Source organism: Nyctereutes procyonoides, unplaced genomic scaffold (genome assembly GCF_905146905.1).
Source record: "Nyctereutes procyonoides isolate TBG_1078 unplaced genomic scaffold, NYPRO_anot_genome, whole genome shotgun sequence".
Classification (NCBI taxonomy): Eukaryota; Metazoa; Chordata; class Mammalia; order Carnivora; family Canidae; genus Nyctereutes; species Nyctereutes procyonoides.
The window spans coordinates 14,118,584-14,131,893 of NW_026575043.1; the positions used below are offsets into that span (position 1 = coordinate 14,118,584).

A 13,310-nucleotide genomic window follows, 5' to 3' on the forward strand; every position below is an offset into this window, starting at 1 on the left:
CAAATGATCAACTTTTCAAAGTTGATCCATTCAACTTCTCAGAGGATAGACTATTAAACATAAATTTCCTTAACTTTTAGAATATGAAGGTGACTTCCTTTCTCATTTGGGGCTTGTCATATTCATCCAGTACTCCAAACAAGATTCATTGAGTAGAGGTGAAATTTAGCTAAGAAAATTTGTTCTTTATGTGGAAGTTCCTGAATTTGTAGTTCACTGAGTTTTTTTTTAATTTTTTAAATTTATTATTTATGATAGCCACACAGAGAGAGAGAAAGAGAGGCAGAGACACAGGCAGAGGGAGAAGCAGGCTCCATGCACCGGGAGCCCGACGTGGGATTCGATCCCAGGTCTCCAGGATCACGCCCTGGGCCAAAGGCAGGCGCCAAACCGCTGCGCCACCCAGGGATCCCAAGTTCATTGAGTTTTATAAGATGTGGTCACTAGAAGGACATCTTCCTTTTTTTCTTTTTCTTTTCATTCTTTCCATTCTTTTCTGTTTTGTAGTATCTTGGAAGAATTGAACGAAGATGAGGCAAAACACAGAAATGTAAGAAAGCTCACTCCCCGCTTTGTGTAATGAATACTCACTCTATGCCAGGCATTATTCTAAGTTTTTCACATTTAAAAGAATTACCTACTCTATGGGAAAAAAAATAATAAAACACCTCCAGGATGTTCACTATTATTAATTCAATTTTATAGGTGAGAAAACTGAAGTCTAGTTTCAAGAGTATATCCACATGACCACTATACTACTTTGGAGAAGAAAGGCTTCTATCTGTCCTCTTTCTACTCTGCAGGGCTACATTATAAGACTTTCGTGGCTCCTAGGCATTTTTGCCTTTAAAAATCCTTTTCACTAAAAAAATAAAATAAAAACTATATTTTATTACTATGTTGGTATAAAGACAAATATAAACCAGGCTGGATTATATTCATTTTTTTCTTGACTTTAAAAGAAATTAAAACATTTTTGTGGGCCTTGAAAGGTATTGTCAGCCTGGGATCTGTGACTATTGTATCCAATAGCTAAGTTGGTCCTGACTCTGGGGTTTTTCTCTTTCACCTTGACTCATGTCTAGTTAAGAAAATGAACTTACCACATTCTTGGGGGAATTGAAGAAGTATCGAAGTGGTATTTCCTTGTAAATACTGTTTCTGAGTTCAGAAATAGCACTTGGTAAACAACCAATGAAGTAATGTTTTTTAAACCGTAGTTGTGGGATCCCTGGGTGGCGCAGCGGTTTGGCGCCTGCCTTTGGCCCAGGGCGCGATCCTGGAGACCCGGGATCGAATCCCACGTCGGGCTCCCGGTGCATGGAGCCTGCTTCTCCCTCTGCCTGTGTCTCTGCCTCTCTCTCTCTCTCTCTCTCTGTGTGTGTGACTATCATAAATAAATAAAAATTTAAAAAAAAATAAATAAATAAACCGTAGTTGTAAAATCCTTGAGATGGGTTGTAACTAGCATTTTTATAACTAGACTATGTTAGAATGGAATGAGGTGGGAAGGGATGGGATAGGATAATATAGAAAACATCAGAGTATATTCATACCTATTAAGGGTATTTTGAGGAATATTTTATTCCAGTTATAAATATGCAAGTGTGTATGTGAGGTGATATAAAGTGCATTTCTTCTTTTTTTTTTTTTTTTTTTTTTTTTTTAGAGAGAAAGCACAAGTGGGGAGGAGCAGAGGGAAGTGAGAGAGAATCTCAAGCAGGCTCCACATTCAACACAGAGCCTTATGTGGGGCTCGAAACCATGATATCACGACCAGACCCAAAACCAAGAGTCAGCTCTTTGACCTACTATGCCACCCAGGCGTCCCTAAAGTGCATTTTTAAGTGAGGCCTAGCCAAACAGTTTTTAAAATACTGAGGTAGGATGCATTTTTAGTTCTAGCATTTTTTTTCTCTTAGCTACATTCAGCTTAAAATTTGTCCTTATGGCAAAGCTGACATAAGCTTGGTCTCTTATAAGAAAGCATAGACATTAAGAATATGGGTTTGGAGGGCAGCCTGGGTGGCTCAGCAGTTTAGCACCGCCTTCAGCCCACGGCCTGATCCCGGAGACCCGGGATGGAGTCCCACGTCGGGCTCCCTGCATGGTGCCTGCTTCTCCCTCTGCCTGTGTCTATGCCTGCCTCTCTCTGTTTCTCTATGAATAAATAAATAAAAATATTTTTTTAAAAAAAGAATATGGGTTTGGAGTCATATAAAAGATGATCTAACTTCCAATTCTTTACCTATTCCCCTAATTATCTATATCATCATTGCTAAATGATTTAACCTCTTTGTGACTTAATTTCAAAGTCAATAAGATAAGGATTATATTAATTATACCAATGAGAAATAAATGGGCAAATGTTAATAAAGCCCCTAGCACAATGTTAGTAAACACTCTATATATACAGACAAGTTAAATATTTATTTCTGAGCCAGACCGCGTTTTTAACCTTAGGCCCGTTTAACTGCCCATTTGATATCTCCACTGGGATGTCTGGTGGGCATTTCACATTTGACATGTCTGCATTTCAACTTCTGACCATTCCCTCGAGCTCCAAAATGGCTCTTTTATCCCGTAGGTGCTCAGGTCAAACCTTTGAGGGACTTCGTGTTCCTTTTCTTCTCTTACAACCCATGCTAAATCCATCACGAAAGCTTGTCGGCTATCCCTTCAAATACATACTGAATCTGATCACTTCTCACTGTGGCTGCTGTACCTCTTTGCTGAGCCCTCACTATTTCTCTGGGTTATTGTAATAGCTTCCAAATCAGTTTCCCTGCTTCCTCATCGTCCCACTATTGTCTGCTCTTACCACTGCTGCCCCAGTGATCCTTCTAAAAATCTATCTCAGAGATGACTGGGTAGCTCAGCGGTTGAGCGTCTGCCTTTGGCTCAGGGCATGATCCCAGATTCCTGGCTTCTTGCATGGAGCCTGCTTCTCCCTCTACCTGTGTCTCTGCCTCTTTTTCTGTGTTTCTCATAAATAAATAAATAAAATCTTAAAAATAAATAAATAAAAGTCTATCTCAAATCGTGTTACTGTAATGCTTAAATCCCTGCACCGTCCCACATTTCACTAAGAGGAGATTCAAAGCCAGGCAGTGGCCTGCCAGATCCTGTGGAATCTGGTTCCTGTTGCCTCACAAATTTTCTCTCCAGACACACTGGGCTCCTTGCCAGGTCTTGAACATACCAGGAACACTCCAGACATAGGGCCTTTACACTTGCTTTCCCTGAGCTCTCTCTTATCCTGTCCTCCAACCACACTGGCATTGCTCATTCTCTCACCTACTTCGGAGAACTTTGTTCACGTTCCCTCTTCTCAGTGTTGCCTATCCTCCAATCTACGCCTTTCTTTGCCTCCACATGCCTTATACTCTTACCTTCCTTTATTTGTTTTTGACTTAGTGCTTAACTTATAAAATGCTATACAATGTATGTAAATATTATATGGTTTATTGTCCATAATCCACTTTTAGAAGTTAAAATTTATGAGGGTTAGATGTTGTTTGATCACTAATGTTTCCCAAATGTCTAAAACATGGTCTAATACATATTTAACTTCTCAGTATTTGCTAAATAAATAAATATTATTATATTATTACTTCTTCTTATGTCTTCCACCTCTCCCACAAAGCACAGGGCCCAAATGGAATAGGGATAAATTCAAACATAATGAAGCTTTTTCTGTACTCTTGTTCAAACCATTATTGAGTATTAAACCAATCTGCTATCATATGTTTGGTAGAGATCTTGAAATAATGAGCTTTCTATGTCTATAAATAGCAAGCAATAATAATGATAAAGTTCAGTATAGTTTCAAAACCAAGATATACATTGAATACTCATGACTATCATTACAGCCCAAGTGTTTACTATTCAAAGATTCTGCTCCTGGATTGTTAGTTTAAGATACACAGATGTGGAAGAAAAGATCAATAGGAAAGCTATAGGCTTTTACACAACACGTATCTTTATAAATGTCAAATAACTAGTAGTGTGATTATTCCTGATGTCCTTCAATAACCTGTGTAGAAAGTTATGCCAATCCATCATCATTCAATAAGGCCAGAAAATTGATTTTGTCTTTTATTTAACTATCCTACATTATATAAAAGACTTGTAAATTAAAGCAATTACAATCTCAACAAAGTCCACTTTTTTTCCTCCTGAAATCACATTCACTTTATCATCTACCAAAGTGGGTGGGAAAAAAAACAAAAACAAAAACAAAGTGGGAGGGGACAGCGGCAAAACAAAGGGAAAAAATGCTAGAATTCTTGTATCATTCAGTGAGGAACATATTATATCTATTAATAGTTCTTTCAGGGCCTCTTTTGTTTTTATGATATAATACAGTCTATAATATACGTCTCCTTTTTCACCTTATCAAGTCAAGGAGAGAAATAGCTCTACAAACTATCTTTCGTTTCCACTTGTGTTTTAATGCCTGCTTGTACAGCACATAATCATGAATTGAAGTTGCATATATCAGGGAGTAAGTCCAAGTGTAATAAATATTTTTGTTTGGTATTAAAATATATGCATAAAAATATTGTTTTGCACTTATTCCAACCAACAATTTATTTGCTCCTGTTAATATATATGCCTGGGGAAGAAAAAGGAGAAGAAATTCTCTGTAATTCTGGCCTAAATTTTACAGTTAGTGCCTAGAAGTTAGGGCTATTCTATCTGAATTCCAAAGGAATATATTTACCTCTCCTGGTAATTTAAAAGGATAAAGGGAAAATATAGATCTTACATACCCTATTCATGTTAATTATAAAAGAGTACAGGCTAAAAAACTAAAATGCCAATTGGGAGACTGGATTAATACTTTTAACACACTGTTAATTATTAAGAATTAATTATTGATTATTAATATTTGTTAATTATTCTTTTAATTAACAAATTTTCATAACTAGCTGTGATCAAATATTTTAATTATTACTATAATTATGCTATTCTACTATATGCTTTATACCATAAATAAGATGGGATATAAAAATCAGTGGTATAGTGTATACCCAATAGTACAGCAAGAGTTAGAAGTACTGGTTTATTCATAGAAAATTTTTAGGTTGGATGAGACTTTAGAGATCTTAAAATCTAAATCTCTCATCTTAGAGCTGAGTGAATCAAGCCTAGAAAAATTAAATGACTTGCCCATGCTTTTAGAGGCAGAGATGCATTAAAATCAAGTTTTTCTGACTCTTGATTCATATTTTTCATATAAAACACACCTCCATGGTCTTTCATGAAATCAAAAAAATATATATATAATATACAACATATATAATATATATACATTTATAGACAAACTAAACAAGCAACTTATCATTTAGTGATAACAATAAATATAATACTTAAATCTTAAAAAAATTAATAATGCTCAGACCAGAGATCGCAAGAAAATTAAACCATGTGGCACAGATTTTATGTTTGAGTTGTCTCATAAATGTCTAAATTGTTGTTGAAATGATGACATTGTAAGCAGCCAAGATAAATATTAACAGCAAAGGGCTTCCCACTTCCTCATATTGTTAATTATTTACTTTACCTTGTTTATATTATTTATATTGTCTGGAGTGGTCTTCATCAGTACCATCTGAATGTATTACGTAATGAGATTACAGGTTGGTTAGCTTTAACAACAGTAAAGAAGGAGGGCAGACCCTTAGAAAGTCCAATAATTGAAGCTTCTGGTGAACTACATGGCCATCCATTTGGATTGTGGTTACTGAATATGAAACCCATTATTTTCTTTCTTTCTTTCTTTCTTTCTTTCTTTCTTTCTTTCTTTCTTTCTTTCTTTCTTCTTTCTTTCTTTTTCTTTTTCTTTCTTTTTCTCTTAGAAGCAATACTTTCAAGCAGATTTTGGGTCCATCAAATAAAAGCCAGACCCATATGATGTCTTCAATTTGAAATAAGTTTAAAATATATATATATATATATATATATATATATATATATATATATATATGGAGACATTGACATTCTTCAATGAAAAAGTGAAAGAAGATGCTTATCAGGACCTTCTGATTGGTGAAACAATCTTGGTTCAGTATGACAATATTCACAATTTTGCCTACGGAGAATTCTCATTGCTAAGTGATAGTGGCATATTTTGGGTTGTCACTTCTTAGTATCACAGGTTTTCATAATTTAACTAAGAGACAGTCTTCCTTCTCAAGAAAGGTAGGAAAGAAAGAGATCTCCTTAGACCCAGTTTATAACTTAATCTGGCTGACCCATCCATTCTTACAGGCAGCCAGAACAAGCCAATTTTGACTATTATCCTCTGTGCCTGAAAGAGTGGAGAAGACCAGTAGAAGTCAGGAACAGTTACCCTTGAATGACATCAGAGACTAAAACAGATCTTGAACTCCCGAAGAAGATAGGTATTCTGAGGTTGACCATGCTATTAACTTAAAATCTACTCCACATAAAAGCAATTCTGAAATGTCAACAAAAGTTAAACTTCCTTATGATTAGAGAAGTACTTACTGTTCTCAATTTTGGCCCAATATTGGTTTTGGGTTTTAAAAATCCTAAATCATCAGGGTGACTAGTCCTCCTTCTTCTGACATTCCTCTAAGAAATTTCTGATGAGCTTAAATCTTCTATTTACCATAATACCTCTATTCACCTCAGTGTGTAATTACAGAGAACTTTTCAGTTTCAGCATGTATCAAATATGTATATATCAAATACTCTTCTATATACTCTCAATATAAAGATAAATAAAACACACTAGCCTATAGGAAAACATCTGCCAGATGAGCATTCACTGCATTGAATACAGTGAATGAATGACCTCATAAGGCAGGGTAAGTTCTCACAAGCTAAATGTCAGTGATGTTCATTATCAAGTGAGAACACAATTAGAAACACTTGCTACTAATAGTGTGAATACATTCTTCTGTTACACGATGTCCTTATAACACATTTTAATTTCTCAGGAAAAAAGAAACCTCTTTCAATGTTTTAAATGAGGTCTGATGTGTCTAGGTAAGTTTTAGCAAATACATTGGCTTAATTTTCTGCAGCATTTATACTACTTCCAGTAAACAATCATTATCAATATTAGCATAATACACTAAGTGCTGAATAGAAGTTAAAAACCTATAAAAGGGGCTCTTTTTGAAAAATGGAAATCATGGTTCAGAAAACTTCTGTTCTATGCCCTGTCAGTTTAGGCTAAAACTTGAAATTTGCATCTTCATAAACTGATGTAAGACCCACATTTTGGTGCTATTCTTTGATTGACTTGGGACTGTAGGTGAAGGAGTATATCCTTCACTCAAGCTGTGGAGTTATTTCTGAAATGATATTAAGTGCCCTCAGGGACAGGATGTAGTCGAAAGGATGCTTAAGTATTTAATTAGTATTCAAAATGCCCTGTCCACTTTATTTGGCAACTCTATAGATTAGTTTAAGGGTGTTGGTACCCAAAATGACTTTGTGATATCCAAATAAAATGAATATATGTATATTTAGTCCATGAAGCATTACTAAGCCTCTAAAATACGTAATAAGTGGGTGTGGGAAAGCAAAAATTAAACATAAATAGTTTAAACCAATAAAAATTTTCTCTGGAAAGAATAAACAATAAGTGACTATTTGGGGGGTAGAAGAGGAGTGAGAATAAAGGGCAGATGAAAGCTTCCTTGCTTAATTGTTTATAAATTGTTGTTAAGAGACAAAATTCTCTCTATGCCCAAATTATGTAATTTATTAGAAGTGTGCAGACTCCTCTGCTCAGTAACGCTGATAACGACACTAATAGTTTAATTACAACTTGCTGCTCAAGGAGATAAACAAGGCTGTTTGCTTTTTAAACCAGGGGTTACAATTACTTTTAAACGCGGGGGAAAGGCACATCTGCGAGTAGATCTTACTACGTCAGGAAAGCAACCAGAAACCAGCTGGAAAATAAACAAAGCGCCAGGAGTGAGCAGCCTGCGCAAAATTAGAGCAGAACTGCCTGACTTGAGCAGTGGAGCAGTGGGCGTGAGGGTAGTAAACAGGCTGTAAATGTAGGTGGGCAGGGATAGGAAAGTTTTTGGTGCCTAGATCTTCTGCATTTTCCCTGGGACTCCATCACTGGGAGGAACAGGACAGGGTGCCTAGATCTTCTGCATTTTCCCTGGGACTCCATCACTGGGAGGGACCCCTCCCTCGAGTGTCTTGCTTACAGTTACGTCTATGTCACACAGCTCTTTGCTTCAGCACCACAAGCGAGGACAGCTCCCCTAACTGCAGAACAGAGCCCATTGCGACTGCACACCCGCCCCCCCCCCTTCTTTCCAACATCCTCTGGATGGCATTTCTCTTTCTTGCTGGTGTCTTTTCTTGCTATCAGAGGGATTCTAAGGGACATACAGAAGGCACGTGGAGCCCATTGGGCTTGTATTTCCAGATTAAAGGGAAACAAGTCTTGACTGAAAAGTCCAATCTTTTAATTGGCCTCCAGAGTAATTCAACCAGAATAAAAGATTGCAAGTCACTGAGTTTAATCTGGTGGCAAATGCTCAACCTCACTCAGTAGTGGCTGAAACTTGAAGCTCCCTTTAGTGTTTTATTTTATTGTTTTGTTGTAAAAGTAAAACAAGGTTAAACAACATTTACTAACTGCCACTCTAGCCCTTTTTCTCCTGTGTTAAGCCAAAGACACCAAGGAATATACCAGAGTTTGGTAGCAAAGAGGTCAGTGGTACAATTTCTAATATCACTCCGTGAGAAAACAATCTCAGTCATAAAAACAAAAAACAAAACAAAGCAAAAAAAAAAAAAACTCTTCTCAGTACTTTTGAAGACTCCTCACATCCACATCCTGAATCTGGAACATACCAGTGAAGGATTAACAGTTCCAAAATGAGACCACAGGCTACTACAGCATGCCACAAAAATGGCAAAAGCTTCCCCCAATAAAGAAGTCATTTCCCCAGCTCTAAATCCAAAGGAAAACGTTTTAGGAGTGATGAGGAAGATATGATTAAAACCCCAAATCACCAACACAGGAAAATAACACTCCAAGGAACTTGGCTACTTTGGTACTTTCAGTTGCCATTCTTTCAGTCACGAAGAGAAGGTTACTTAGCCACTACATCTTCTTTCTCTCATCAGAGTTTTCTCCTTTGTCCAAACTTCTCAACAGGGTATACAATACTTATCATTTAAAGGTTCTCTTTGCCCCCAACACGGGCACACACATACTTTGATTCAGTTCCATTTCCAAGGATTTAGTTTGCTAAAGAAAGAGCTATTATCTGGTTTTCAAACCTATTTTGAGGGGAAGTCTTCCCCCTTTTTGCACTGGAATTGCTAGAATGCTGAGGGACTCTAGAAAAGAAGAGGCACAAACTGGGGCGGATGCTTAGGAGGCATTCAGAAAAGGCAGCACTATGAAGGTAGTGGGGAATAACTTCCTTCCAGTGATGGTGATCATCTGCTAGTAACAGAGGGTGAGGTCCGCCTGTGAATCTAGAGCAGTAGCAGCAGTGAGGACAGCAGACACAGGGTACCTCTTATCAGGTACCCCTGAGAGATCTCAACCCAAGCAATTTGACTCTCGCAGTCTCTCACTCCTTTCTCTTTCCTCTTCCTTTCTTCCCTCCCTCCCTCCTTCACCTCAGTTGTCCTTTCAACTTGATGCCTTCTGGGCCACTTTGGGCACCAGGACTAGTGACAGTCAAATCACCTAACATGTATCCTATAGACCATGTTATCATTATCATCATCATCATCATCATCATCATCATCATCATCCCTGGGGTTGCTCTCCAACAGCTCAGTGAAAGGATAAGGTCCTGTCCCCGGCTGTCAACCCCACACCCTCTCCCCAGCCAACACCGCAGCAGTGGTGTCAACCCCCCAGAAATCACGGGTCTGAATGTCACCAACAAGTTCCACCCTCTAGCAACCCCTCCAGCAAGCCTCACCAGCAGAGCCTTGCCAGACCCTCCGCCCACAGCCGGTGCCCCGGCAGCCCGACCCGGCTCTTGGTGATCCCTAAGATCATTGTTACCACTGACAACACTTTCCTCTCCGCATGGAAGGGGAAAGCCCGCGTGGGAGTCCTGGGAGGATGTAGGGCTCCACGCACTCCCCTCCCCCACCTCCGCAACACGCGCGCGCACACCCCCCGCACACCCCCCGCACACCCCCCGCGCACACACACTCACACACTCACACATCACACGCACACACCCCTCCGAATACCGGCGACACAAAGAGCGAGTGAGCCAGCCCAGCGCCCGGCTGGGTAGGAAGGGGGGCGGGCGGGAGGGAGGGCCCTGCCTGGAGGGGGACACCCCAGGGCCGGTAGGGGCTGAGCCAGCCGGCGGGGAGGGACGGGAGGCCGGGACGCGGGGTGGGGGCGCGAGCCCGGCGACAGGGTCGCCCTTACCTGCCCCTAGGTTGAAGGAGATCCTGGCTTCGGCGAGGTACGGCGTGTCGCTCTTGGAGCGGACTCTTCTGATGGGCCGCCGGTCTATATCATCCTCCGAAGATGCCGCCATTAATGTGGGAGGCAGGAGCAGGGTCGCCCGGCGAGCTGAGAGGGAGAAGGAGGTGCAGAGAGAGAGGGAGAGAGGCGGAGAAGGGGAGGAGGGGAAAGGAAGAGGCTCACCCACGGGGAGGGGGAGGGGGAGGGGGGAGGGGAGAGGAAGGGAAGGGGACGGGGAGGGAGGGGGAAGAGAGGGGGCAAAGGAGAAAAAAAGAGGGAGAGAGAGAGAGAGAAAGGGAGCAAAGGAGAGAAAAGGGTGAAGGGAGAGAAAGAAAATCCGTTAAGGATTTGTGGACTGGAGCAGAGATGAGGCTCTCCCTGGCTTGCGCCAGGGCTCCCCTAACTCCTCTTGCAGCCACAGGGCCAATGGGTCAGTGTTCCCGACTGACTCCCCGCCTCCTGCCCGCAGCCCCAGTTTTCAGCTGTTGGCACAGATAGGCTGATGCGCAAGGGAAGACTCCAAAGCAAAGGTGCCCAGTCAGCACTGTGCCCTCTCCCGCCAAACGCACTTACTCGGCTCTTCAAGTGCACACTTGGGTCTCCTTAACCCACAGGGTTCCCTCAGACTGAGGATGCCTGGCCAGATGGACCAACTTCAGCTGGCTTTGTGAGGGATTATTACTGCTGGAGTGCAAGCCCCCCTGGTGGTCACAGGGTTCCCTCTTCCCCAACCCCGAGCTCAAATAAAGATGCCACCTGGATCTGCAAACTTCAGAAGCTCTCTTACCAGTCCCCTTGACCCTAGAGGTGGAGGGTGGAGGAAAGATATATGCAAGTTTGGAAGCAGTTGGGCCATAGAGTTTTCAGAGTTGATCCTTTGAATGTAGACTCCGAGTACTCACAGAGAACTTCTAGGATGTGTTTATGCCTACATAAATACCCATTCATTTTAACCTTTAAGTTTTGTTTTTTTTTTTTTTTATTTCGTGGCTTTAGGGAACACACAATGGTCTTTGCACTGGACCTGTAATCTCTATAACCCTGTACCACTGAGGTGAAGATCAAGAGCACTTCACATTTCTTTGAATGTTTGCACTGCAATTTTCCCACATTACACAGCACAGAAGGAAGTAGAAAGGTTTCTGGAGTGTGAATCAGAATGGTTTGATGCTCCTACTGAATCTATTGATGGGCTAACCTCTTTTATGTTTGTCTTTCTACGGCCTCAGTCACTTGGTCTTTTTGTGGCTTGATGTTGCCACTCTTCTTTCTAATAAGAGCTCACCTGGAGTACACAGATAAATGTTGCCTTGATTCCCTCCCTGCTACAAAGGAAATCTCAGTGTCAAGTCATACCCTTCCATCTCAGAGGAAGAAGTGCTGCCCCAGCTCTGCAAGACTTCCCTCTGCACTTCTGCTGTCAGTTCGGAACTCTTGCACCCTAGAGTCTTCAGTCTCTCCACACAGGTCTTTTACTCTACACATAGCTAGTAACGCTTCATCTTGGGAAAAATATACCTGCCCTTGGCCTCGCTGCTTCCTCAATGTCTACCATACTATTTCCTTCCCATTCTGCTTATGCTTCCCTTGGAACTCTTGCTACACAGGGTCCATGTCTTCACCCTCAATCTCACCTTTCATCCCCACCACTGGTTTCCATCCCTACCACCCAAACTTATGTTAAAGGTCATCATATTCTTTTAACAGTTAAATCCATTTCTTTCTTGTCTGCTCTGAAGTACACAATAAACTGTTCTTGAAGTAGCCTCCTCCTTTGGCTTTCTGTACTAGATTCCTCCCAAATCATTCAATTTCTAACTGTTCGTCAATTATCTGCACAGTTAATTTGAAATTGCCTATCCTGGCATGCAAAGCCCTTCACAACCTGACTTTAACATGTTTTTCCAAACTCATCCCCCATTATTTGCTTCCAGTCTGCTCAGATTTGTCCCAGTCTGGCTCACTTCTGCATCTGCACCTTTGCTTATGTCACACACCACAAATTTCTTCCCTATAAACTTTCCATGTTCTCTCTCAGGAATGTCAGATAACTAGCCCACTAGTCTATGGCATGAACCTAGTACATAGTAAGTACTCAATAGATATTTTTTAATAAAAGAAGGGAGAAGAGGAAGGGAGGGAGGGAGGAAGGAAGGAGAGAAAAAGTAATGAGTAGTAAAGAGTGAATTATGGACCAAACCCATGTCTGCCTGATTTTAAATCCTGTGTCCTTAACCAGTATATTGATTTGCTAAGTATATATTTGGTTGACTAGCCACACTTAAAATTCACTTTTCTATGACACTTGCCTCATGATTGTGTCCAGTTTATCTCTGTTAAATATAGATTAAAAATGGATGTCTCCTCTCCCAGGAGACACAACAGGAGTATTTGGTTCATCAAATGAACCATGAAGGTTAATGTTTTTAAATGGCTATTCAGGCAGCAAACCAATATTATGATTGTAACACTTAGGTTCAGGCTCTTAAGGAAATGCAAAAGTAAGGAAAGAAAGTCCAACAATTCTGAATACTGTAAAAACTCTACTCTCTTTGAATTAAGCCAGTGACACTTGACTGTTCAAAAGTCTTTGAGATTCTCCATCTCTTGTATTTTCATTCATTATCCATGTCTTAAAAAGAAAAGAAAAAAAAACAATACAGACATTTGAAAAAACAGCTAGCCTTAGCTTTCTTTGTGTTTCTTTGATTTTAGATTTAATGGTTCTTGATAGAAAGAAGTACCTCTTTGGATTTCTATATCTTCTTCCTTCAGCATTTTAGAAGATCAAGATCTTAACATTGCTACCACTTTAGGTGTACTTCTCTTTACAGGAGTCTAAATGTACTTT

The 13,310-nt window shown here is 40.2% G+C and overlaps 1 protein-coding gene across 2 annotated transcripts in view; it reads right to left on the minus strand.

Annotated features, from left to right (window-relative positions):
- Positions 1 to 13,310, minus strand: part of PHACTR1 (phosphatase and actin regulator 1) — a 549,001-nt gene that overhangs the window by 496,771 nt on the left and 38,920 nt on the right. For both annotated transcript variants that reach the window (XM_055323081.1, XM_055323078.1), the window contains exon 2: positions 10,421 to 10,567. In XM_055323081.1, coding sequence (XP_055179056.1) covers positions 10,421 to 10,567 — 147 coding nt within the window. The remainder of the gene's footprint in view (positions 1 to 10,420; positions 10,568 to 13,310) is intronic.